Below are 22870 nucleotides of genomic sequence, written 5' to 3'. Positions count from 1 at the left end.
TCCCAACTTTTTCTGATTTGGGGTTGTACATCCCTAAAAAGTAGTTCCCTTTGCTTATAGAGACACTATTATTGAAATGGCAGGAGATGGATGTGCTTCTATCGATCACTCAACCCACTGTGAATCTGTCTCTCTTATATCAGGTGGGTGGTCACACCATGCTGCCCATCCGCTGGATGCCCCCAGAGAGCATCATGTACAGGAGATTCACCACAGAGAGTGACGTTTGGAGTCTGGGTGTGGTCCTCTGGGAAATCTTCACCTACGGCAAGCAACCCTGGTACCAGCTCTCAAACAATGAGGTAAGACATCAGATGTTAACTAATCATATATAACCTGTATCTCATATATTCATAAGTAGGGGTTTGGAAGTTTGATTCACACAAAGCAATTAGTAATTCCTCATTTTCGTACCTTGTAAAAACGACTGTTTCTAGGCAGACTGATGCACCCTTAGTGAAGCCTGCATTAAGTCGTCATTCTGAACCGTGTTTGTGCTGCCTCCTGCAGGTAATCGAGTGTATCACACAAGGTCGGGTGTTGCAGAGACCTCGTACTTGCCCCAAAGAGGTGTATGACCTAATGCTGGGCTGCTGGCAGAGGGAGCCCTACATGAGACTCAACATCAAAGAAATCCACAATCTGCTCCAGAGCCTGGCCAAGGCATCGCCTGTTTACCTGGACATCCTGGGCTGATCTGTTTGCCAGTATGGGTGTGTAATTGTTAGTAAGAAAGAGTGTGTGAATGCATGGTATAAAAGGAGTAAGGGATGGAATGTAATTGGAGTGATTGAATATAGACGTGTGTGTGCGTGTGCGTGTACGTGTGTGTGTGTGTGTGTGTGTGCGTGCGTGCGTGTGTGTGCGCGTGTATGTGTTCATAAAAATGGCTTGTGCTTCAGCCTTCTCACCACATAGACTAATAGACTAACTAAAGGCCTTAAAGTTGACTGTGTGCATTGCTTTGAGTTTTTCCACGTCTGGACATGTCCATATCTGTAATGCATAATTGTGTTTTCTAAAAACCCCAAGTGGTCTACAGACAGAAACATCTGATTGTTGTAAATATGCATCAGAGACAATGTAGACCTTTTGTTTTCGAAAAAGGTAACTCGGTTTGGGAAAGTTTACACTTGTTTTTTTTTCTGTCACCATTTGTTTATCGAGATGGACAAAATTTGGACTTGATGAGGACCCAGTCATTAGCACAACGCTGATGAACGCCCTGGCGACATTCTGGCAGATCGCAATACTATTCATACCGCAAATTATTGAGTAACAATCATGGAACTGCCATTCATGTTTCATTTAGACTTTTTTTAAACACATCTGATGTAATTTTAGACTATTCTGTGCCAAGTTTTGATGTCTAATGCTGAGGTTGACGAAAGGCGTTTTTGGACATCTCGGCGCACCCCATCTAACTCAGTGCGAACTTTGTAATAGAAGCACAGCGACAAAGACGCCTCCAATTTTTTTTCCTCTGGAAGAGGCTTGAGGTTGGACAGAGTGTTTGGAGTGAGCACAGAGGCAAAGTCACCAGCAGTGGCACTGAAGTATTTCCTCACTTTGTTTGGCTCCCTGGCCCTATACGCGCTGAAGATCAAGGGCACTTGTCTCTGGAACTGTAGTTCGAAGAACAATGGGAGAGATGCTGTTCTTGTGTCAGGCATTGGTAACAGTCTTTTTTTAACCTTAGGGTGCTTGCACACTAGAAAATGATCTGATGGACGGGACGTCCATCCAAGGTATTTCCCTGGCTTTGGCCCAATATGCTGGGATAGGCTCCCCTTACATCGGACAAGCGGTTTCAGAGAATGGATGGATGGAAAGAGTTTGGGCAGTTTGAAATCAAGCTGGAAATACAGCCAATTGGATTTCTGAAAGCACAACTGGACCCGCCTCCCTGAAATTCTCATTGGTCTATGGATGCCTACGTCAGAGAGCATTGCAGCCAAATTCCAGATCTTTTGGTCACATAACATTTGCATCAAATTCCCAGCGTTCTATCCGACATAGCATAAACTAGTGTGTAGGCGCCCTTAGTCACCGTCATGTTGCAATTTGATGGACCTTGCCTTTGCAAAGACTGAAGATTTTTCTCTTAACTGTTCCTGGGGAGAACTAACCATAGATGTTGTCCATAATGCAAATACCTGCCTGAACAGCTGGATTTGATTTGCTCTCTGATTATTCATTATTATCTGTTTATGTAACAACTGCGAAATAATATGTGTATGTGATAATCTATGATCGGTTTGTTTTCGATGTATTGTGGGCCGTTTCAAAGCGATGGGCTTGGTGGGCACTGTGAAGTGAATGTTCATGTGAGAATGGCACAAGTCGTACTGTCCCTGAGGTCACGACAGGAAGACCCTATGAAGGGACTGTCCCGATTCAACTTGTGTTTTTCAACCCCACCAAACAATTTACCAGAGGAGGACTCAATGAAAACTAAAATTGTCATTATCATATGACATTATACAATGCTTTTGGAAAGCATTTAGAAACTGTCATTTTTTTCACATTTTGTTATATCAGGCAACACTCCTAACCCAATCATTTGTGAAAGGTTTATTAAAAAGAAAAAATTTGAAATATCACATCACAATGATTCAAGTATTCAGACCCTTAACTCAGTACTTGGCTGAATCACCTTCGCCAGCGATTACATCCTCAAGTCTTTGCGCTCCTGGATTTAAGGATCTTCTGCCATTCTTTCAAGCTTTGTCAGGTTGGATGGGGACTGTTGGTGGGGACAGAGATTTTCGGGTCTCTCCAGAGATGTTTGATGCATTGGGTTCAATTTCGAGCTCTGGCTGCATCACTCGAGAAACATCCACAGAGTCGTCCCTAAGCCACACTTGTGTTGTCTTGGCTGTGTGCCTGGGGTCATTGTCCAGTTTGGAGGTGAACCTATGGACCAGTCTGAAGTCTCGAGGGCTCTGTTTTCGTTAAGGATATCTCTATATTTTGCTGTTTTCAGCTGTCCTTCTACTTTGAGTTTCTTGGTCCCTGCCTCTGAAAGACACCCCCACTGCTTCACCATTGGGATGGTATTGCATAGGTGACAAGAGGTGCCTGGTTTCCTCGACATGTCATGCTCAGGTTCATCAGACCTGAGAATCTTGTTTCTCAATCTGAGCCTAAAAAGCATGTGGATTGCGTTTAGAAATGATAGAGGCCATTGTGCTTTTGAGGACCTTCAATACAACAGGAATTTTGTAGACTTTCCCAGATCTACAATCCTGTATCTGAGCTCTGCAGGCAGTTGCTTGGCACCTCGTGGCTTGGTTTGTACGCTGATATGCATATTCATCTGTTAGTTAGACCTTAAGTAGACAGGTGTATGCATTTCCAAATCATGTCCAATCAATTGAATTTTCCACAGGTGGACTCCAGTCGAAGTGTAGATATATCTCAAAGTTGATCCAGAGAAATGGGATGCAAGCTGGGCTCAATGTGATATTCCAGTTTTGTATTTTTAATACATTTGAGAGGCTTAGTAAAGAGTTAGGCCCATGACACACCAGACATCAAAGAATTAGCAGCGACGAAAGCTGACACAACAGCTAACGGCCAACTGGAACTCATGTTCTGTGCCTTTTTGAGAGGAAATCACTGTTAACCAGCAGGTGGCAGGTCTATATTCATCATTCACACTTGCTTACAGTTTTGAATATGAATCAGGTTGATCAGTTGGTCCTTTCTAGATGGTCATGTCATTACAAAAGCCCTGTGCAATCGCATACTTCGCACAGCCCATGTGACAGTGTAGATAGAAGGCTAAAAGTTAGGTCAAATTTACCACTGTGAATTTTCGCAGGAGATATCCAGTCACTTCAATATGAATTGCATGTGATTTCCCCCATGCAGATTCCGAAACGGGTTCGCTGCAACAGAAAGCTGCTCGGTTTGAAAGTGACTACTGTGTGAGCTTTACTGTGACATAACATAAAAATGAAGGAATCTAAATACTTTCTGAATGCACTGTGCTTCCATAGTGGAGTTTGCTAGGGCAAGCTTCACTATTACTGTTGTACTTAGGGCTTACTTTAATATTCCACAACATACACATTCAATTGAGTAAAACCAGGCCAGTCAAAACTAAATCTGGTCGAGTTCCTCAACCTGACTCATTACTGTTGACTATTTCCAGGGTTACAGTACTCGACTTGTCCTCCTCTGCAGTTTTTTTTCTTCTTCAATTCAGATGGGTCTCCTCAACACATTTTGTACCAACCGACTGATTCTTCAGGGTGTGAAGTACTGGAGATGTGTTGCTTTGAAAGCGTCTGTATATATGCAATTAGACTGTAAATATACATGAGCAGGATCAATCATTCTTTGTACACTGATGTCAAATTCTTTCCAAACAGTCCATTGGCAGGACCTACTTTTAACAGCCGACATCACGAGTTGTCGAACGGTGTCCAATCGAGTCAAGTGTCGGTCATTGCGGTCATGATCTTTTGAGCAGTGACTTATGACCTCTTAGAGCTTTGCACTTTCTTTATATGTACTGCTCATATTTTTGTAGTTTCACCCTACAATTGTAAGCACTGCAAAAAAAAAAGAAAAAGAAAAAAAGAAAAGAAAAAAAAAGGGAAAATAATGCACTGAAAGGTTATTTACATTGAAGGGGATTATTTGCTAATGTTACAGATATTGAAGAAATGTATACGGTCAGTTAAGCCAAACAATTTTTCTCCTGTTGTGGCAGACTGACTTTACATGAAGACTTTATTGAACAAACATGGCATTTTCTCCATTTTTTGCTATACAGATTTGTCTGTTCTAATAGCCAGCCTGTACTTTATTATCCATTCTGTACAGTTCTAATAGATGTCTATATAAATAGTATGTTCTCTCTATATATTCTGTTTTAAACAGGCATCATGTCAAATGTGTGACATTATAAAGAGAAGAAAAACACATCTAATGGGCCTCTGGCAATATGTGAGTGTACAGTTTATTTTTCGTAAAAGTGTATCGTTTTTTTTTTTTCCTGTGGTTGTTCATAATGAAAATACGATTTTTTAATATCTGTAATTGATCGACTAGCCTTTTCCCCTGTGTAGTAAACAATTTGACGTTGACAACGCTTACTGCGATCTTTTTTTGTTAAACTGAGGGTTGATTCACATCCAGGGGGAAAGGGCCAAGAGAACCCCTATACTTATTTGATTTCTGAAAAGCTCTTAATATTGTATATGAAAGAAGAACTGTGATTGAGCACTGGAACACTGTTTATGTATTATTTATCTTGTATCCCAAGATTTATGTTTTAACTTTTTGTGCTCTGTTGGGTGAATCCCACTAGAACTGTCGGGGAATGTCCTGGTCACCCCAAATTATTATTATTTTATTTTGGGACGGAATACAATCTGGAAATTTCCTCATGAAATGCACTTATTTGAAATTAGACATTTATGTTCCCCTTTTCTTTGATTGGTTTAGATGGATCACTGGTTGTGAGTGAATGTGTGTGTGTGTGTGTGAGAGCGCGTGCTCCCGGCAGACTCAATCTCTCATGGCTTTAGGTGTCAGTACTCTATGCTCGTGCATCCTGTGAGAAGCTTCTCTGCGGTCAGTGGAAATGTTCCTTGTAATACTGTGCATTTAATAAAAGTGGTATGTCTTACAACATTGTTTATATGTTGCAAATTATATTCACACCTATACCCCCGGTTTCACAGACAAAGTTTAAGATAGTCCCAGACTAAAATGTACGTTTGAGCGTTTTTAACTGAAAGCAACCATGTTAAAATAGGTCAGTGCCATTATTTTCTTTATTTTTTTTTGTCTCAAGATGCACGCCAGTAATATTTTTATCTATGGAACGTTTATACAAACGACGTAAATGTCATAATTGAACTACAGGGAGTGCAGAATTATTAGGCACGTTGATTTTCTGATCATATTTTTTTTCCAGGCACATTTGACCAATTCCAAACCACAGTAATCCTAATAACTACTATTGATTTAGTATTTAATAATGTATAAGTGATATATAATTGTTCATGAAGGCTGGAAATGAAAATCACCTTATTTTCAGGTGTGCAAAATTATTAGGCATGTTTTCTTTTACAGATAAATTGAGCCAAAAAAGAGATTTAACTCAGACTGAAAAGTCAAAAAGTATTAAATGCCCATGAGAAGGATGCAATACTAGACATTGCAGTTAAGGCATGACCATTGGACAGTGAAATGCTCGTTGGGTCAGCAGGGTCAGACAAAAACAGGTGGTGAAGAAAAGACACCTGTTAACTGCAAAATAATTAAGAATTAAGGTGAAGAATTAAGGGTGAAACCATCAGGAACCCTTTAGTCTCCAGCGCCACCATTTTCCAAAGCTGCAACCTACCTGGAGTCTCCAGAAGTGCAAGGTGTCAGGATCTCAGAGACTTCAGTTAGGTAAAGAATCCTAAAAAATGACCCCCACTAGATAAGAATCACAAGCTGAAGTGTTGTAAAATACATGAACAAGGTTTTTTATAGGCTTTATGGACAGATAGGTTGAGAATGACTCTTGAAGGACCAGCACCACATCCTCTAGTACCACTGTTTGAAGAATTCATCTTCCAGAATATATATATATATATATATATATTTATATATATTTATTTATTTCTCCAGGATTCTTTGGTGAATAGAACGTTCAAAGAAATAGCATTTGTTTAAAAACAGATTTACCCATTACCACTAGAGGCCTGTTGCATGAAGCTAGCTGAACAAACTGTTTTCAGTGTAAGTTTAGAGTTGACAAATCCAGATAAATCCAACCTGGTTTAGATCAAGTTCAACGGCCTCTCAAAACTTGGTATAAACGTTCTCTGTCAACTCGGGTTTAATCCTGAGTTTGCGATTAACTCTGAAGTGCATGCGCCTGAAAGTGTGACACGTGCGGCGAACAGTGTCCGTTTGATTCACTTCTCACAAGAGAGACGGCGCAATTCACTTCTCTTCTGAAGATTGAGAGATCGTTTTGAAAATTATCATGAAATTAAATGCATTTACAAAACAGGAATAAACACAGCAGCCGCAGTTTGAGGAGGCAGCTGAAAGAATATCTGACTAACGCATGATGTGAATCAAACCTAATAATTATAGGTTCACAAAGAGCTCAAATGAATACACGTTTAGAATTATGAATGCATGCGTTATATTTATATTTGGCTACTTGTCAATTAATATAATAATTATATGAAGATCTTGTATGAATTAAATGTAATTATAATTCATATAGCCTAATACAAATATAATAAATAATTAGCACCAAAAGATGAGCAATTTTATCTCTAAAGTTTTTTTCACTATAAACTGCTTGAATTTGGAACGAGAGGTACAGGAGGTGTGGCTTTATTGCATCTTTACATGCAGCTGATTGGTCCAGTTTGGGTTTCAATCTCTAACCCCAGAATAAAACCTGCTCCAGAGCAGGTTAGCCGTGTAGTGTAAGTTACTATGGTGATGAACACGGTTAAAAACCAATCCACCTTGAGCCCGAAAAACCAGAGTTTGCTCAAACTAATCTCGAACTTACCTGGGTAGCGACTAAAAACAGCTTTGCGCAACAGGCCACATTATTGCTTTAATGCAATAAATATATATAAATCCTCCATGTCAAGGGACCAGTCATTCATTGACCAGGAAAATAAGACATTATTTACTACTTTCTAAGAACTTAAACTAAACTCATTTCTCTTCATTGGTTTTGGATGATTTGTATTATGTAGTTGCTCACAATGGGTTATTTTGGTAGAAAGGCCACTGTAAGGCATGAGAGGCATCCACCCCAAGGGTTATATTTAGGTCCAACAATAGCCGGTGAAGTGACCGGGCCAGTTGTTCCAAACCGAGGCACAATTCACAGAGACAATCAGTTGTAGTTTGCACAAAACTTCTTGCAGCGAAGTGCCCGTGGTAAAACGGCATCTGGAATCCAGAGGCTTGAGGGCTGAAGAGGTGTTTGTGATATTGCCTGTAGTGGACAAACAGCTGACAAATCTAGCAACTTTAATACTTATGGGCTTGAATGCGTTACTTTTCTTAATACAGCTTAGAGATTAAGTGTGAATTTTGTTTTACATTAAAATACTTGTCAACTTCGGGCCCAAACAGTCGTGTGCGTTTGGGGCGGGACTACCCAGTTGGACAAACAAGAAAGACAGGACGTGCATCCCAATTTGCATATGTATGCTATTTTGTAGTATAAAGTGTGAGTAATGTGAAATTTCCAAACAAGCAGCGCACTTACCTTACCCAGATGTTGCACTTATTTAACCGAAAAAACACTCCGCGTTTTTTTCCGTAGCGGAAGGGGTGCCGATGCCGGATTTACACAACCCAACTAAATTCATACACAAGTACATAGTGCGTAGAACGTCATTTTGGGATACAACTATGGAGCATGAGACGATATGAGAAATCCATTCAAAAACAATCAGTGGTGTTCACTAGGCTGAATAGAGAGTATGAGAAGTTTTAAATAGGTTCACGTGACTAGTATTCAGACCACAGCCACAGAGAGTAAGAGGATGGGGTTTGGTTTTCATCAAAAGCTGTGCGCCGTTTTTATTGTAGTATTCTAAATTTACATTAAAAAAGAAAGTCTGCCCATGTCCTAGATCCATTATGAAAGTTAACGCACAAATTCCATATACATCTCATTGTATTTTACATAGAGGATAAGAGTATAGGCATGGAGGTGGCATGACCAATCACAAAGCTTAAAAAAAAAAATCAGATTAAAAAAACCCAGAATAAATAGAAGGTGCTGTCTATTAGCAGAGAGTATGTAAGCATGTCACTCTTTTGAGAAGTTCAACATAAAGGCAAATCTCGCGCCCTCCTTTACTGAAGAAGAGAGATGGGTTCCAAGCGTGCTAAAAGCAGATATGTGAGGAGTAGAGCGAAATGACAATGGAGAGCCTAACATGTCTGTACAGGTGCATAAGTTGAAGAGAGTACATCTGGTGGTTACACAGACACCAAGACATCGACGTCTAGTTAAAATGGTAAAAAGCAGGTTATCTTTTGCCGATGCCTGTATATTTTTCTCGTAGGCGACAAGACATTTTTAATTTGCCACGGCCAATCAGGGCAGATCATTTTAACGTCCAACAGAGCGCAACAGTGCGGTTTCGGAAGTACGAATCCCATTTACTCACTCCAAAGAAAGTAAAAGTGGATTTTTAACAAGAACATGTAAACAATGAGCAGCAGATCTACAATTTACAGTGAGGAACTACAAAACCCATAATTCTGAATAGACCAATCAAAGACGTCAGTGCTACGATGGGGAAAGAAAAAAAACATTCGAAGCAAGAATTCCCATAAAGCACTATGAAAGATATAATCAAGTAAAGGCCCGTTCACACTAAGACTTTAATTTGAATCGATGGCTCTTAAAGCTTCTGTTCAGACACCAATATTTGCATGTCGTCAATGAGATTCTTTTCTCTTTTTTTTTTTTTACAGAGGGGTGTTCTAATCTCTTTTCCATCGCACTGCTAAGACAACTGGCCAACCACCAATAAGAATGCCGCCCAGAGCCAAAGTAAATTTGCATTCTCACTCCTTAAATTACTTCTATTATTTTGCATTTGATTATGTCATTCACAATGCTTCGATGGGTTGAAGGGTTCAATCCATCACTGAATCAAAGTATACAGCCTTGTACCTTAAAGTTTGAGTTGGTTGGTTTTGTTAATAGCTAAATATTTATTAACCTTATGAAGAAAATGAATGGGAAAAACCCTTGTGAAACCCGATAAAGCGTGCGCTCACTGTTGCGCTCTATAGCGTCACAGACGAGGAGAGGCAGACTGGAGCCGAGTGACAAAAGCATTTAGCAGTTTTTCCTCGCGAAGCTAATGCAGGTTCCGATTTCCCTGTCATTTCCATATTAAACAAAAAAGAAAATCCTACATTTATTTTGATATTTCACCCATTTCAACTGGGCTGTGTTCAAGTAACCCTGGGAAAAAAAAATAAAGTTAAAGAAAGCTTTGGGATATTTTGCCTTTTTAATGACAAGGTCATTAAAAATCATGCACGCTGCAAATAACCTCATGCAGTAGTTATGGTAAACCATCCAAGCACTTTTATTCATTAATATTCATAAATACACACAGCAGCTTCATTAGAGAAGGTCTCTTGTTTCCTCTTCAGTTTTTGAATGTGGAGTATTTATAAGGAGAGCCTTTTGCAAGACACAGGAAGCAGAGGTCTGCCACAGATACCTACGCTCACCTGCTAAAGGAAAAAAATTAGTTATGTGGAATTGATTATCAACTTATATATATTTATATATTTATATTTCTTGTTTTCTCTCTCGCGCGCCGTTTATCTGTCTCTCGGTTTCGCTCACTCTCTCACACGCCTGTTCTGATGTATTTTGATTTTTTTCCCTCTCGCTCTCCTTTAATGGATTTATACAATGTAACAAAGGTGACAGACCTGAAATTACAATCACCAAAAAAAAAGAAAAGAAAAAAAAAAAGAATTTTTTTTTTTTAGAGAGAGCTGTGTTTTTTGCCCACCGTCATTGGCAGTTACAGCACAGAGGACATTGTCTGCGTTGTGGTGGGATATCATCAAAGAGGAGGTGGTGGAGGCTCCTTGCCTGTGGAGCTCTCCTTCAGGTTGAGGCTCTCCAGAGCCACGTCTAAAGGCATGATGTCCACGCAGCCCATGGCGCCGAAGTCAGCAAAGTCTCGCCTTTCGTCCTCGTCGGAAGACGAGCTCTCTTCTCGCATTAGTGTGGACAGCAGCAGCTCCTGCACGAACAGGCTGCGGTCCGCGCGCTCGCTCTCCAGCGCCTGCCGTTCTGCCTCCGACATTTTCGGCTCGTTCAACCTGGTGGGATTGGATGGACAGAGGGTGACTACTGAATTACAAGTACTAAACTCAAATCTAAAACATAGAGCTGTTTAATACTTTCCCAAATTCTATTACTATTTTTAAAAGTGTTTTTTCTGCATTGCGGAAATCATATGGTGCGTTCAAGTAATGTCGTAAAGATCGTATTTACGAGTTTAACGCACATGAACGGCACCATAAAGTCGTAAATACCAGTCGGAAGTTCGCGATTTTCTATAAGCCCAGATTTTTACAAGTTGGGGGCGTTTCAGTGAGAAACATGGCGGAATACCACAATACTTAAACGGTATTTAGCAGTGAGTGTCAGGTTTTTCTATTTACAGTGATAGCATATGATAACTTTGAAATAATTATAATATAATATGTAAAGTTTAGAGAGGCTTCATAAAATAAATTAAAAACATAAAGCAAAACACACCTAATGCACATTCCTTGTTCTTCATTTTCTGGAAGTAGATTTTAAGAACCTTGCTGTATTTTAAGAGAAAGTACTCCGCCACCCTTCTGCATCACCACGAAAGTCTCATTTGATTGTGTTTTTAAGCCTTGCGGTTTTAAAAACAAGTGATTTTAAACCGTTCAAGCGCAATAAGCAGTGAAATAGAATTAATTTCAGTATATGCGCTGAGAACCTGAAACGCGTGTACATAAAGTTACTGCTCACACACAGAGTGTGCGAGAACTGAAAGTTCTTTTTGCCGCCTTGTGTGTCTAAATACCCATCTTTGCAAGTATCCTCATAAACATTACGTGTAATATTACTGGAAATCAATTTCTTTGTTTCTATTTTATCACTGACAGTTTACTTGTCTTCAATGAGCTTGAATTTTTATGTATGTGTATATATATATATATATATAATTTTTTTTTAGTGCTGGGCAAATAAGTGTGTTAACGCGGGCTATTCATTTTTTCAGTTTAACGCATTAAAAATATTTCTTATATTTAATATATCTGTGTGGGTGTGTCAGCTCATTGAGGGACACCCTGACACATGGCGCACGCACAAGCAGACCCGCGCGTCAGTCTCGTGCACACATCGAGTTCTCTTTTGCTCTTGAACAAACAATAACAACAACAAAATGTTGCCAAAATGCGAGTTGTCGAGTATTCTCATAATAGGAGTCTTAAATGAGTTAAATAACATCTTAAATGAACTTGTGAGAAAATGAGATGCGTGTGACAGCGCGTCAGTTCCGTCATGTTCAGCAGCGGCCGATCTTAAAGTGACAGCAGCACTTATGATGATGTCTGTCATTCATGTTCATCAAAGAACAAAGGGAACAGAGAAAATTGTAGCTTTAATGATGATTAATTTGTATTTAATGTATTATTTATGCAGTTAAGAAAGGTGTTTGATAACGATTACATTTCTGTATAGGCTATGTCTAACAGGAAAGGCCATGGGTAAATATAACATTTATTATAATGGGTTTATGTAAAGATTGTTTTAAGTTCACTCAAATTAAAAGTTGTTATTTTTTAAAGCCTAATAAATGTTGAAGTTGGTAGCTTTCAGTGATACTGTAATGTTTTGTCATTAATGTTTCATAGAGACATTAGTATCAGTGATACTGGCCTTCATTCATAAAAAGATGCCATTACAACAAATATTTAAAATTTGCTGTCTTTAAATTGACCAACACAATAATAGGAAGGTGGCCGTAATGTTATGCCTGATCGGTGTGTATATATTCATATTTTTTGAAGCATGAATTCTAACTCAGAAATTAAAACATTCTGATCATAGGTGTATTTATTTTTTTGAATTAATGAGAAAAAAGCTTCATGCAGGGTTCCTACACATTTTCCATTTCAAAAGTCCATACTTTTCCATACTCAAATTTCCAATATAAATATATTTAACATAAATGGTTCATGCAGCATTATTTTCAGTATTACATTTGGTATATAGTACAGTAATCTGTAAATATTTTCAGGGTTTTTTTTCCCCCATTGGTTTTCTCATGATGAGAAGCAGCCTAAAACCCTTTATAATCTACACATTCACCTCCGACACATCGGTTCGATGCTGTCATCGTGGTGTGATGTTGCGCAATCATCAAACAACAAAGTACAGTCTGATTTAGATGATCGTTTGTCTCTATCTGTTGCTGGTTTGAGTGGCATTCGAGTAAACATCATTTTAGTGAAGTTTAAAAGAGACTCGTTTATGGCAGAGACAATCAGTTTTGCGTAATGAAAATGTGTGCCTTGAATTAGTGTTCGACAATTAAGTTTTGCCATGAAAACACTCTGCTTGTACGAGAATTTCATTTTTTGAAATTCTTCATTTTATATTCTGGAAACACAAATATTGTTCCATACTTATGACTGGTAAATAAATAAATAAATATATTCTGAACTCATTTTAGGAAGAAAACCTTCTGAGCCTATGATGAGGTCTGAGCCATACCGTGTGAGAAGGAACTGGGAGCTGTGGGAAGCCAGCGGGTTGCTCTCAGTCATGGCTGTGTTTGTGGCGGTGCTGGGCGGCGGGATGCTGGCGCTGATGTTGCTAGGGTTGCTGCGTTGGCGTGTAGCGTTGCGAGCCGTCTCCAGCTGCTGGCGCGCCGCCTGCGCCTGCTGGCGCTCCAACTGAAGCTGCATTTGCAACTGCTGCAGCTGCGAGGCCGAAGGGCCAGAAGAGTTGAGCTGCCCTCCCGCGGAGCGCCGCACACCCGACAGCTGAGAGAGCAACTCTGGTGATGTAGACACAGGGAGAAAGAGAAAGACAGCAACAACAACAACAAAAAAGATTGTGTGAGAAGATCATCAAAACAGACAATTCAGGAAAATACACGTGCATTCATTTAAAAAAAATAAAAATAACACCAGATAAGAAAGTCCTGTGTACATTCGTTCCTGTCCTTACACACCTGCTATGGGGTCCATGGCTTCCCTATTGCTTGGAGAGTAGGAGGAGCTTTGTGAAGAGGAGAGCCCACCAGTGGAGCTGCTGGTAAAGTGCATGTTAGTCCTGCGTGCCCGCGGACCGCCCAGTCCCCGCCCAGGGTGGAACATCCGACGGACGTGCCGCACGCCGCTGCTCTCATCGTGCACATGCTGGTTAAGGAGCAACTGGTTGAGAATGCGTCACCACACACCCGATGCAGAAGACATAACACATTATCACGTTAATTCAACGAATATTGTCATAATGCATAGACACCGACACAATGAGCTGTGGTGATTACGCCGGTTCTAGTCCGATTAATGATGTGTCTGGATTGTAGTACTCTTTTTGCCACCCAATAATTTCCTGTCACTACGCAAAGAGTAGTAAAGAGGCAAAAGCCTAAAAAATTATAAATCAAACACTAACTTTCAAACCTCCAAGCATAAACATGCTTAATTCGCTGCTGGCAAGATGGGCTTTTGAAAAACTTGGCTGTCTATGCAGCAGAAACGTGAACACTTTTAACGTTACATAACTAGAGAAAACAAAAAGAAAACTGTTGCATTCCCTTTTGACAAAAACTCAACTGCTGAATTCAAAAATGAAGTATTCCATCCGAAATGCCCAATCTACACTGACTGGTTACCTGGGCCACTCTGTCAAGATGGTCAACAGCTTGTCAGCTAAGAGAGTGTCTGAAATGTAACGCCTCTTACCATAATCAGGTTTCAGCTCCTGAGGTTTCCTGAGGAGCTGTAAACAGTATTACATCCATAGTAACTATGGCGTCGGTATTGGAAGTTGATACAATGTTTTTTTTGCCCTTCCAGAGAAAAAAAAACAGCTCCTCTTTGACATAGCAAAATCATAATGTTTTTTTTGAGAACGGGCTAAAGCAGCCAGCAGGCGGGCATTATGCAAATGTGTAACATGCAGGTCCATAGGCAGGGTTTTATTTAAAACTCGTAGATTTTTTTCTTATCTAATTGTGTCCGCGACTAGAAAGTGAATGCGTTTCCGTCAGTATGACTGTGGCACATAAATCTTTACATTGTGACTCAACTGGAAACATAGCTGCTCCGGATCGATTGGTTCCTGAAGTGTGTGGTTTATCTCGTCAGATGCGGTGCTACTGTCTCTGGAGGAGCTCCTCAAAAAAGTAAGAAAGTAAAGTGCGGAACCGGCCATGATAAAGTTTTAGCTCATGTACAAGATTAGCATACTCCTCTTCAGACTCTGTTCTTTAGACTGGGTGCACCCAATACCTTCTTTTTGGTCTTTTAAATAAAGTGAAAAGCTCGTCTTCACTGGATGAGGAAGTGTCCGTGTTTTCTCAGCTGTCGCCGCAAATGTTTTGGAATGTTGGAGCTCTGAAACGTCACAGACGTCGCAAACTCGCGTCACGGCTGATGTGAATGGTTTTGACGTCAACTATTCGCACACAAAATATTTGTTTTTCCGCTTTGCTTTTTCGTTACGCGTCCGGTGTGAAAGGGCCTTTAGGGTAAGATTTACTAACAGCTTGCGCCTTTTGGTGTTAAAAAACTACTTTCAGGATTTACTAAAGACACCAATGTGAAAAATTTGCCCTGAAAAGGAATGTACAGGGTTATTTTTGCGGCTGACCTTATTGCATATGAATTTGTGTGAATTTGAGTGATTCTTTCAGGTGCAAAATGTATTGGATTAAGAGTATTTAAGTGAATCATGCAAAGTGATTTACTACGATTTTCACTCATCAATTTACTGGTTTTTGCACCATTATTTACCACCCCCCCAAAAAACACATCTTAAAGGAACACTCCACTTTTTTTTTTAAATAGGCTAATTTTCCAGCTCCCCTAGAGTTAAAGGAAATGTATGTAAGATTGTGGCCAAAACTGGTACTGCAATCACTTTCAAATTACTGTAGAGCAGTGTATCCCCTCTCCCCCTCCCCCTGACTCGAGGTTGCCAGATAGGCTGCAGGATCCAGCTGGAATGTAGGCTGCTACAAGGAGCTTCCAATGGCAAGTGACGAGTCCTACACAGCAAGCTTTTTTGCGAATGGTAGATAGGCGGAGGGTGTCGCTTCAGGCCAAAACACAACATGTCAACATCAGTTGAGGGCTGCAACTTCACTTTTAAATGACAATATCCTGGCTGACATGCTGTTGTCAGTGATATAAGTATTTGAAATTAACATGATTTCTTAATGTCTAGTGACATATCAGGGCGATTTTATGTTTAATTGAAATACATTTCTTGCATACAGTTTCCTTAAAGGTCCCATGGCATGGCATTTTTCTATTATTTTATAATGTTTCCTGAGGTGTACTTATATTGTTAGTATGATTTTTACATCATAAAATGTCATAATTTAGAAATAAAAGGCATTTTTTCTATACTGCTGTTTGCCCTGTGGCTGAATGCCCTGTTTCAAGAGGCATGTCTGCTGTTCAGTAAAAACGCCCACTGTTGTGATTGGCTGACATCTTTGCATTTGAAATGAGCGGAGGGGGCGTGGTTTAACGAGGTCTACGACGCATGAGCTGCTGCCAGAGAGACGGATGGACCTGAGTTCACTTCACATCAGTTCTCAGCATGTCTCAGTTCAGTGAACTGTTGTAGTTACTAGAATATACTTCAGGTTATTAGTTTATTTCTAGTCGGAGGGGCTGTCACTCATGTCAGAAAGTTAGTAACTTTAGTAAATTATGGATCAGCGCTGACTCGAGACGCGAACCGTTTAGAACGATTCAGTCCGATTTGGTGAACTGGTTCGGTTCACTAAAGAGAACCGATTCAAAAGAATGATTCGTTCGCGAACCGGACATCACGGAGACGGAGCGATTGCTAACAAAGTTATTTATAGTAACTACTGAGTTGTGAGAGCGCTGTCTGTCAGCGCAAGTTTATTGTGTTTGTATCTGAGAGTTCTGAATAAACACGAGTCCCAGTCACGCCGAGTCCGTCTTCATCATTATTCTACCAACTTTGTAACACATGCAATGTACCATTACAGCGAGATGAACAAGTTAGTAAGTGTTGATTATAGCATTATTTTTTAGATATGTTCGAATCATATGAAAAGCGTCAGTGACGCGCATTGAGTAACTTACACAGCGCAAACAAAGACACAACAGCAGTAATCGAATGTAATCCAGTTTATTGTGGGGATAGCTGGCTAGCCTAGCCAGATACCCTCACGCTTACCCCCCTTCTGCTTAATCTCGCACCGCGTTTGGTGCCTCCGCTGTGGGCCAGATGCAGTACTGGGGGTCGGGGATGTTGAAGGCCGACCGGTCAGTGCAGCCCGAGCCTTGGCGTGCGTGAGGTTCATCTCTAAAGAGATGTGAGTCTGCCGATGTTGAGCAGAAACTCATGACTGTATGCACATTGTAGAACAGATAGACGCGACGAGGACGTACAAAAACACTGACTCACAAGATAGAAAACACGAAAACACCGTTCTGTCGGGAGAGAGAGAAGCCGCAGTGTGTGCACAAATAATAAATAATTAGCTACACATAAGAAATCACTGATCACAGATCAGAAGGAACTGAAAAAAGACTTCTGTTTTCATTTGTACATCCAAACACTGAGAAACTGCCAGCATTCACTCGTTCACAAGCCATGATCTCTCAAGCGCTTGCATGGGCGTGCCAGATTCTCTGGGCGGAGGAAAGGGAGGTAACCGTTCCTGTGTGGACGTCAAAACAGGAGACTTCAGGATTGGCTAGTCTGGCCTGTCATTTTCTCAAAGGCAGAGAAAGACAGCCAGAACTCGGTTTTACACCAATCAACATTTCTATCCACTTGGGGACAATATTCAGGCCAGGGGAACTCATATTAATGTTGAAATACCTCATAAAATGAAAATTTCATGCCATGGGACCTTTAAACAGTTGAGTTTTACAGTTTCAAATACATTCAGCCGATCTCCGGGTTTGGCGGTAGCACTTTTAGCATAGCTTAGCATAGATCATTGAATCGGATTAGACCGTTAGCATATCGCTCAAAAATGACCAAAGATTTTAGATATTTTTCCTCTTTAAAACTAGACTCTTCAGTAGTTACATCGTACTATCGTCTAACTATACTCTCATTCCTGCGTTAGAATCAAGGAACTTTGCTGCCGCGCCATGGGTGCAGCAGGCGCAATGATATTATGCAGCAGGAATGAGAGTATAGTTCCTAGCCATATCAGCCTAGAAAATCACAACTTCTCATTTACTGTCAGTCTTAGTACACGATGTAACTACAGAAGAGTCAAGTTTTAAATAGGAAAAATATAAAAAGTCTATGGTCATTTTTGAGCGAGATGCTCTAATCAGATTCAATGATCTATGCTAAGCTATGCTAAAAGTGCTACCACCAGACCCGGAGATCGGCTGAAAGGATTCGGTAAAACTCAACTGTTTAACTCTAGGGGAGTCGAAAAATGAGGCCATTTTCTAAAAAGTGGAGTGTTCCTTTAAAACGTAGTTTGCGTTGGTCATTATGGAAACGATCCGGCCGAGTCTGTGTTCATTAATTTGCACATCGTCAGTAGATCACGTGCAGAACTACGCACTCCCATCGGCACTTTTACGGAATTGCGCTCTTATTTTCGTCTGTGTTAGTTAAGAAAGTAAACATAGGGTCAACTGATATTTATGTTTTATGAGTCATTTTTTAAGACTAAAGGCTACAAGGAAAGCTATATTAATTAAACAATATGTACACATTCATTAATAATTATGCGAATATGATGAATGTTTCTTGAACCTTCACATTGACAGTTTCTAATTATTACATTACATGAATCACGCCAAAATGGCTAAATTAGACAAAAGTTTATTCGTTTGCCAGATTATTTTTGTCGGTCGTTTAACTTTTCCATCTTAAAACAGCTGTCAAATATAAAATGATAAGATGAACTATTTGCATCTTATCTCGCACTTTATGACTGTTAATGGGTGTGTCACGCGGAGATAAAATTCGTGCTCAGCAGCTTCTGTGAACATAAAGCCCGTCTACTTTGATTTGATTGGTCATCTCTAATATTTTGACATTGACGAGCAGTGACAGACTGCAGACGCAGCTCAGATGAGATGACGTTCAACATCCTTGCAGCACTAAAGTAGATTAATACTATGATAGGCAATTTTTTCACAACCTTCATTATATACACCTTGGAAACATAGAGAGGTCCAGACCTCTGTGACCTCATAGCTTGCTACGGCCATGGTAACATGGTGGAGGAGCTAGGTCACTGAAAATATGTCAAACAAGGCAATCGTTTACATGCACAAACAGCTATATTACACACTAAAGGAAAGGTTGAACAAAAAAAAATAAAAAGCATTAACAGTGCAATTCCAATAGGGTCCTCCTCACACCATCGGTGCTCGGGCCCTAATAATAGGTGCACTATAACAAAAGACCTGGAGCTGTCAAAAACAATATTTTGCAGACTAGAAAATTTGCAATCTTATTCTTTAAATGATGAGAGGATTATAATACTTCACAAGATATATAAATTACATTTCTGTCATTTACTTACCCTCACGTCAATTCAAACCTGTATGCATTTTCTTTTGTGGAACTCTAAAGAGTACTGGCTGCTATTTTTCATGCAATTATGACGAATGGATATGACAAGCACCATTAAGGTATTATAATAGTAATCTGATATAAAATTGATTTAATTCACAGTGAAATTCAATTCACTTCTCTGATAATCTTCACTGCCAGTGAGATCTATGCTGCGACCAGATAAAGTCGAGTGAATTGAACTCGATAAGCGGATCAGTCCAGTTTGTGAACAAATCATTCAGTCTGCTTTTCTTTTTTTTTAATTGGGTCCAATGTTTCACTGAAAAGATCCAATTCATAAGAACATTTCCTTTATGAATCAGATATTGACATTTGTTCTGAAGCTTAAAAGCCTCCCCCATTCATTGTAATTGAATGGAAAAGAACATCCAGTACAATTCTTTGAAATATCTTCTTTTGTGATCCACAAAAGTTTAGTCATATAGGTTTGGAACAACATGAGGATGAGTAAATAATTCAGAATTTTAGGTTTTGTGAAAACCTTGACATTCCTCAAGGATGCAAAGAAACCATATTGACGTCATGTAACCATCGCGGAGGAATGGATAAACCTTTGTAGCATAGCCATAAGGTTACCTCAGTCATTAGACATAAGCTGAACAAATAAGTGTGTAAATTATTATATTTTTTTTGTTTGTTTTTTTACACAATGATTTACACAGAAACAGTGTTTTAAGAATGAGGTCCATTATGTATATACATATTAGGCTCAGATAAAAAGGATATTAAATCTCTAGGTGCTCTGTGTTCAAGTGTGAGATGAGCAGCAAAGTCATCTGTCACATGATTGGGGTCGCCACCAGGCAAAGCTGCACAGATTGGGCAAATCTGAAACAGAGAGAGAAAATCCTTACAATTTAGAGCTGTGGAATATATTCGTTTTTACAATGCTGATGTGAACGATTCTGCATCGATGCATAAAAGCAAAAGAATATATGAAATGTTTTTTCCCCAGAAATTCTGTGTGGTGTATTTTAGTTCTTCTGGTAATCCAATGAGGGCATAAAACATTAATTTATTATTAAATCAAAGGAAATTCAAATAAACTCATTTTTGGCAATTGTGTAAAAAATTGTGTGATTATTCCTTTAAAAATACACTTTTAATAATTATTATTGTATTGTTATTTGTAGTAGTAGTAGTATTACATTAAGACATACATTATACTGTACAATAGTAACATAATAGTATATAGTACTTTACAATAGTAATATATTTCTATCACAAGTTAAAGGCCCGGGTATACTTCACTTACTGCGCCCGGACGCATCACGCGCGCAGCCCTGTCCGCGCGTCTTTCAAAGTATACTACACAACGGATGCGCGCGGAGGATCGCGTTCGACACATGCGCAGTAAAAAAGTGTCTATGCTCCACCAGACATCGGAGGGCAGCACTGAGTCCAGTCATCAACGGGACATTCGCTGGGCATGATCGGAGAAGAACTGTAGTGCATCCACCATTGCTACATAGTTTGGAAGAAACACTGAAGAATAAAAAAATTCTCTCTTTTTTTTCCAAGCGTGTTGTTTTTAAACCGGTCTTTGCACACTCTTCTTCGACGGCTGAACACTGTGCTCAATACTGTGTTTATTGCCACCTAGTGGACTCTTCTGTACTGCTGGCGCATGCGCTGTTGCACGCGGGCCGAAGTATACCCGGGCCTTAAAGCTGCACTAGGTAACTTTTCCGTCCACTAGAGTTCGCCTATTCAAAACAAAGGCGTAGTTTGTTGACACCAAGCAGAATCTTGGGACATGTGGTCTCCACCTCACAGCCGGAGGAAAAGAATCGGGATAGGACTCGGGCAGAAATCATGTTCATGGATGTGATTATTAACGTTAGTGTAGTATGAAGCAGAAGCAGGAGCGATTGTTAATAAGAGGGCAACACAAGCCTTGCAAGCAGCGCAGCATATTATGGCATAGTCACCGTCGGGACTTTTATTATGGCACAGTCGCCGGCACCATTTCTGCTTTTCCGGCCATGAGTAGGAGGTAACGCAGCACTGTTTATCATATTAGATATATCTGAGTGTGTTGAAAATTATGTTATGACATTCGCTCGGCGGCTGCTATGACACTTGTTGCACACTGCAGTAAGAGTGAAGCGTTTCTGCAAAATAAAACCGTAAACCGAGGTAACGTAGATATGACGCCATCGACAGGCGACTCCCTCACACGTCCGGGTTCCTTGGTTAAAATAGCAATTTTCTCACGGTTTACAAATAGTTGGGAACATTTGGGATATTGTAAGTACTTCAACTGAACAAAATATATAACACTGGCCTAGTGGTTTTTGGATATTTTACTGAAAAAATGTTACATAGTGCACCTTTAGACAAACTTCTTTTTTTATTAAGGGTTGCCGTGAAGATCATGACTTTCTGTGTGTAGCCTATATGATATGACAGTTTTTCTCAGATTAAACAGTAAAATGCTCATAAAGTGAGTCTCAGAGCAGCTCTGGAGATGAAGTTCATGTTGTCATGTAGTAACACCACAAGTGTCATGCGTGCTTCAGTGTGTGTGTGTGTGGTTGATTAAACGTCTGTGCCATTCACACAAACACACAGAACATGTAAGATTCCCATTTAAATATTCTTCTTGCGGTTTAATATTCAGACACTAGTCCAGGGGTGTCCAAAGTCGGTCCTGGAGGGCCACTGTCCTACAGAGTGTAGCTCCAACTTGCCTCAACACACCTGCCTGGAAGTTTCTAAATGCCTAATAAGACCTTGATTAGCTGGTTCAGGTGTGTTTAATTGGGGTTGGAGCTAAACTCTGCAGGACAGTGGCCCTACAGGACCGACTTTGGACACCCCTGCGACTAGTCCATATTGCGATGTGATTTAAGTGTACTGACCTACTTGAACTGATTTATTCATCCAAAATTTGACCAATATCGTGACATTCGCGTTATACAGTAACAGAGCTCGAACCTGTGGGAATTAATAAAATGATGCGCAATACAAGCAATATTTAACCGAAGTGAATGAGACGAGTGAGTGAAAGGAAGCATGTTTATGTCACTTCGGCGTCGAAGAGAAGAGTGAGAACGCGTAGCTGACGTTATTGCCTGTGCCAGACCAAAACAAAACAGACCGGCTCAGAATCTGTAACCAATCCGGGCCAATTATGTGGAAAATTGTCCGATTCCTGGCCGGTCGATCGGTAAATTGTCCGATTCCTGGCCGGTCGATCGGTGCATCTCTAGTTTTTTTTTCAGATCTTTCGATCTAAAAAAGAACAAAATAAGCTCATGCAATTTACACATGACCACGTCCGGAGATGATTGAAAAACACATGGTGAGTAGAGTTTAGATTCTCTGCCTGGGCCTGATATTTCCCACCACTATCCTCGGGCTGGGTAGGGTCGGGCCCTTGATCAAGCATTTGTGTTTTTTTAAATCATTAATTTAATAGCCTAATTGGGTGGGCAGAAAGCTATGCATATATATATATATATATATATATATATATATATATATTTTTTTTTTAGCAAA

General features: G+C 39.9%; 2 protein-coding genes across 2 annotated transcripts in view; one reads left to right on the top strand and one right to left on the bottom strand.

Annotated features, from left to right (window-relative positions):
• Positions 1 to 4566, top strand: part of ntrk2b (neurotrophic tyrosine kinase, receptor, type 2b) — a 32686-nt gene extending 28120 nt beyond the window's left edge. The window contains exons 15-16 of the mRNA XM_079814574.1: positions 144 to 302; positions 511 to 4566. Coding sequence (XP_079670700.1) covers positions 144 to 302; positions 511 to 696 — 345 coding nt within the window. The 3' untranslated portion in view covers positions 697 to 4566. The remainder of the gene's footprint in view (positions 1 to 143; positions 303 to 510) is intronic.
• A 5901-nt stretch (positions 4567 to 10467) lies between these two features.
• kcmf1 (potassium channel modulatory factor 1) overlaps positions 10468 to 22870 on the bottom strand; it is a gene marked incomplete at its 5' end in the record, with an annotated part of 56544 nt that continues 44141 nt past the window's right edge. Inside the window, 4 exon segments of the mRNA XM_079814537.1 lie at positions 10468 to 10863; positions 13304 to 13589; positions 13767 to 13944; positions 20093 to 20194. Coding sequence (XP_079670663.1) covers positions 10602 to 10863; positions 13304 to 13589; positions 13767 to 13944; positions 20093 to 20194 — 828 coding nt within the window. The 3' untranslated portion in view covers positions 10468 to 10601.

The sequence above is a fragment of the Gobio gobio genome (genome assembly GCF_949357685.1).
Source record: "Gobio gobio genome assembly, chromosome: 4".
NCBI lineage: Eukaryota > Metazoa > Chordata > Actinopteri > Cypriniformes > Gobionidae > Gobio > Gobio gobio.
The sequence above is the reverse complement of the archived record's forward strand: the minus strand, read 5'-3'. Positions and strand labels throughout refer to the sequence as shown.